The sequence below is a fragment of the Salvelinus sp. IW2-2015 genome, linkage group LG11 (genome assembly GCF_002910315.2).
Source record: "Salvelinus sp. IW2-2015 linkage group LG11, ASM291031v2, whole genome shotgun sequence".
In the NCBI taxonomy this organism is placed as follows: domain Eukaryota; kingdom Metazoa; phylum Chordata; class Actinopteri; order Salmoniformes; family Salmonidae; genus Salvelinus; species Salvelinus sp. IW2-2015.
This window is the reverse complement of record NC_036851.1, coordinates 29879158-29884243: the sequence shown is the minus strand read 5'-3', so window position 1 is coordinate 29884243 and position 5086 is coordinate 29879158. Positions and strand designations below refer to the sequence as shown.

The window sequence follows — 5086 nt, the reverse complement described above, 5'->3', positions numbered from 1 at the left end:
CGTGTGCGAGCAAGGAGGCCTACAAACCTGACTCAGTTACACCAGCTCTGTCAGGAGGAATGGGCCAAAATTCACCCAACTTACTGTGGGAAGCTTGTGGAAGGCTACCCAAAATGCTTGACCCAAGTTAAACAATTTAGGCAATGCTACCAAATACTAATTGAGTGTGTGTAAACTTCTGACCCACTGGGAATGTGATGAAAGAAATAAAAGCTGAAATAAATAATTCTCTACTATTATTCTGACATTTCACATTCTTAAAATAAAGTGGTGATCTTAACTGACCTAGGAAAGGGAATTTTTACTAGGATTAAATGTCAGGAATGATGAAATACTGAGTTTAAATGTATTTGGCTAAGGTGTATGTAAACTTCCGACTTCAACTGTATGCATTCATTACACATAAATACACACCCACACATAAAGCAGAGAACACCACAATTCCTACACACACAAAACCACTCTGAAGAAGACAATGCTCTGATCATTAGCTGATCGTTCCCAAACCATAGGAATCCCCACCCACTTTAAAATGGTGGAAGCCCTCAATGACAACGTCCACGCAAAAACAAGTTATTTCCCAGTAATTATCACTATACATCTCTATGCTCAATCCCCACTACAATTGACTCACATCGAGCACGCACTGCACAGATCTCATCCAATGTTGATTCAAATACATGCTGACCCATGCGCACACACACACACACACACACAGTAATCACCTTCCGCGATACACAGTCTTGACAGGCTCCACGGCGAGTGCTGTGGCCACCAAGTCATCAGCGTTGTGTCTCCTCCCACTCACCAGCAGCAGGCCTTCGTTCTTCCCCACCACAAATATCAGACTGCCCTGTAGAAGGGTTAGACACAGCCGTCAATACAGACTGACACACAAACGCTCACAGATATGGACACGCGCACACACACACACAACATTCCTACTTACAGGTCCTACGAAGCCTAGGAGTCCAGATCTCACAAAGGGGATCTCTCCAATAGGAGCACCAAGAGTATTGACAGGAATCACCTATAGACAGACATGTTTCATTAAAATGTCTAATAAAAGAAGTGTTGAACAGCATATTGGTGTGTCTGACCAGGTGTAAGATGTGCTGTAACACATAAGGGGAAATTGAATGGTTGTGGGTCCGTACCTCAAAGGTGTTCTTGGTGACTCCTGGTAGGCCATAGTACATGTTGCCTCCGGCACGAGAGTTCACCACAATCTCCCCTATCTCATCTGTCTTACACAGCTGAGGAGGCCCTTCAGGCTTCACTATACACATCAGAGCTGCAGACACAGAGACAGGCTTCACTATACACATCAGAGACACAGAGACAGGCTTCACTATACACATCAGACTCCCCTTTGTACATGAAAACAGTGGTGTTGTTTTGGAATGTACCAAGAAAAAGGTGTTTGTAGAGCTGTTAGCTTACCTGCAGTACTCTGCTCATCCACTGGAAGCTGTCCTCCTCACTCTCAGCCATCTGGCCTCTGCTCTGCCACAATAACTATCCTCTTCATATAGAAACACCGTCACAGAGAACACCGCCAATTTCCTGACACACACAAGCGGATTGAATGTCTACTCTGCAATGATCCATTTAGTCTACACACCACACATATAGCTTGAGTCGGAAGTTTACATACACTTTAGCGTTGGAGTCATTAAACTCGTTTTTCAACCACTCCACACATTTCTTGCTTAACAAACTATAGTTTTGGCAAATCGGTTTTAGGAAATTCTACTTGTGGCAGGACACAAGTAATTTTTCAACAATTGTTTACAGACAGATTATTCATTTATTAATTTCACCCTGTATCACAATTCCAGTTGGCAAATGTTTACACACTAAGTTGACTGTGCCTTTAAACAGCTTGGGAAAAATTCCAGAAAATGATGTCATGGCTTTAGAAGCTTCTGATAGGCTAATTGACAATAATTTGAGTCAATTGGAGTGTACCTGGGATTATTTCAAGGCCTACCTTCAAACTCAAAGTGCCTCTTTGCTTGACATCATGGGAAAATCTAAAGAAATAGCCAAGACCTCAGAAAAAAACATTGTAGACCTCCACAAGTCTGGTTCCTCATTGGGAGCAATTTTCCAAACGCCTGAAGGTACCACGTTCATCTGTAACAACAATAGTATGCCAAATATAAACACATGGGACCATGCAGCCGTCATTACCGCTTAGGAAGGAGAACGTTTCTGTCTCTAGAGCATGAACGTACTTTTGGTGAGAAAATACAAATCTATCCCCAGAACAACAGCAAAGGAAGCTTGTGAAGATGCTGGAGAAAAAACAGGTAACAAAAGTTCTATATCCACAGTAAAACAAGTCTATACGACATAACCTGAAAGGCAGCTCAGCAAGGGAGAAGTCACGCTCCAAAACCGACATAAGAAAAGACAGACTACGGTTTGCAACTGCAAATGGGGAACAAAGATCATCAGTTTTTGAGAGAAATGTCATTAGTCTGATGAAAAAACCAAAAAAAAAAAAAAAAATAAAACCGTTTTTTTGGGGCTTTGGGGGCCTTATTTAAAATGGGGGAAAAACCCCCATCGTTTATTGTCTGGAGAAAAAGGTGGACGCTTGCAAGCCCGAAGAACCACCATCTCAACCGTGAAAGGACGGGGGTGGCAGTATCACGTTTGTGGGGGTGCTTTGTGCAGGAGAGACTTGGGTGCACTTCAACCAAAATAGATGGCATTATGAGTTAAGAAAATCATGTGGATATATTGAAGCAACATTAAAGACATACCAGTTTCAGGAAGTTAAAGCTTCGTCGCAAATGGTTTTCCAAAATGGACAATGATCCAAGCATACTTCCAAAGTTGTGGCAAAATGGCTTAAGGGACCAACAAAGTCAAGGTATTGGAGTGGCCATCACCAAAGCCCTGGACCTCAATCCTATAGAAATTTGTGGCAGAAACTGAAAAAACGTGTGCGAGCAAGGAGGCCTTACAACCTGACTCAGTTACACCAGCTCTGTCAGGAGGAATGGGCAAAATTCACCCAACTTACTGTGGGAAGCTTGTGGAAGGCTACCAAATGCTTGACCCAAGTTAAACCAATTTAGCAATGCTAGCCAAATACTAATTGAGTGTGTGTAAACTTCTGACCACTGGAATGTGATGAAAGAAATAAAAGCTGAAATAAATAATTCTCTACTATTATTCTGACATTTCACATTTTCTTAAAAATAAATTGTGATCTTAACTGAAACCTACGGAAGGGAAATTTTTTTTACTAGGATTAAATGTCAGGAATGATGAAATACTGAGTTTAAATGTATTTGGCTTAAGGTGTATGTAAACTTCCGACTTTCAAAACTGTATGCATTTCATTACACATAAATACACACCCACACATAAGCAGAGAACACCACAATTCTTACACCACACAAAACCACTCTGAAGAAGACAATGCTTGACATTAGCTGATCGTTCCCAAACCCATAGGAATCCCCACCCACTTTAAAATGGTGGAAGCCCTCAATGACAACGTCCACGCAAAAACAAGTATTTCCAGTAATTATTCACTATACATCTCTTGCTCAATCGCCCACTTACAAATTGACTCACATCGCAGCACGCACTGCAACAGATCTCATCCAATGTTTGATTCAAATACATGCTGACCCATGCGCACACACAACACACACAACAGTTAATCCACTCCGCGATACACAGTTTGACAGGCTCCACGGCGGAGGTGCTGTGGCCCACCAAGTCAATCAGCGTTGTGTCTCTCCCCAAACTCACCAGCAGCGGCCTTCGTTCTTCCCACCACAAAATCAGACTGCCCTGTAGAGGTTAGACACAGCCGTCCAATAACAGACTGACACAACAAACGCTTCACCAGATATGGGACACGCGCACACACACACACAACATTCCTACTTACAGGTCCTACGAAGCCTAGGAGTTCAGATCTGTCACAAACGAAGGGGATTCTCCCAATAGTGGAGCACCAAAGTATTGATGTCAGGAATCACTATAGACAGGACTGATTTCAATGTAAAATTGTCTACTAAAAAAAGAAAGTTTGTTTGAACAGCATATTGGTGTGTCTGACACAGGTGTAAGATGTGCTGTAACACATAAGGGGGAAATTGAATCGGTGTGGGTCCGTACCTCAAAGTGTTTTTTGGTGGACTCTGGTAGGCCATAGCTACATGTTGCTCCGGCACGAGCAGTTCACCACAATCTCCCCTACTCATCTGTCCTTTACACAGCTGAAGGAGGCCGTTCAGGCTTTCACTATACAGCTCAAGTGCAGAAGAGCTAGCTCAAACACAGTAGAGAAGGACAGGCTTCACTATTTTTCACTCTTTTTTTTTAAAATTTGCCTTCTACTTCCTATTTTATTATTTTCTTTATACACATCAGAGACCACAGAGACAGGCTTCACTATACACATCAGAGCTGCAGACACAGAGACAGGCTTCACTATACACATCAGAGACACAGAGACAGGCTTCACTATACACATAGAGCTGCAGACAGAGACATGCTTCACTATACACATCAGAGCTGCAGACACAGAGACAGGCTTCACTATACACATCAGAGCTGCAGACACAGAGACAGGCTTCACTATACACATCAGAGCAGACACAGAGACAGCTTCACTATACACATCAGAGCTGCAGACAGAGACAGGCTTCACTATACACATCAGAGCTGCAGACACAGAGACAGGCTTCACTATACACATCAGGATGCCAGAGACAGAGACAGGCTTCACTATACACATCAGAGCTGCAGACACAGAGACAGCTTCACTATACACATCAGAGCCAGAACAGAGACAGGCTTCACTATACCATCAGAGCTGCAGCACAGAACAGCTTCACTATACACATCAGAGCTGCAGACAACAGAGACAGGCTTCACTATACACATCAGAGCTGCAGACACAGAGACAGGCTTCACTATACACATCAGAGCTGCAGACACAGAGACAGGCTTCACTATACAACATCAGAGCTGCAGAACAGAGACAGGCTTCACTATACACATCAGAGCTGAGACACAGAGCAGGCTTCACTATACACATCAGAGCTGCAGC

The 5086-nt window shown here is 43.1% G+C and overlaps 1 protein-coding gene across 1 annotated transcript in view; it reads right to left on the bottom strand.

Moving 5' to 3' along the window:
• LOC111970142 (disco-interacting protein 2 homolog B-A) overlaps positions 1–5086 on the bottom strand; it is a 78793-nt gene that overhangs the window by 20013 nt on the left and 53694 nt on the right. Inside the window, 5 exon segments of the mRNA XM_070445630.1 lie at positions 81–104; positions 437–461; positions 624–853; positions 950–1030; positions 1158–1294. Coding sequence (XP_070301731.1) covers positions 81–104; positions 437–461; positions 624–853; positions 950–1030; positions 1158–1294 — 497 coding nt within the window.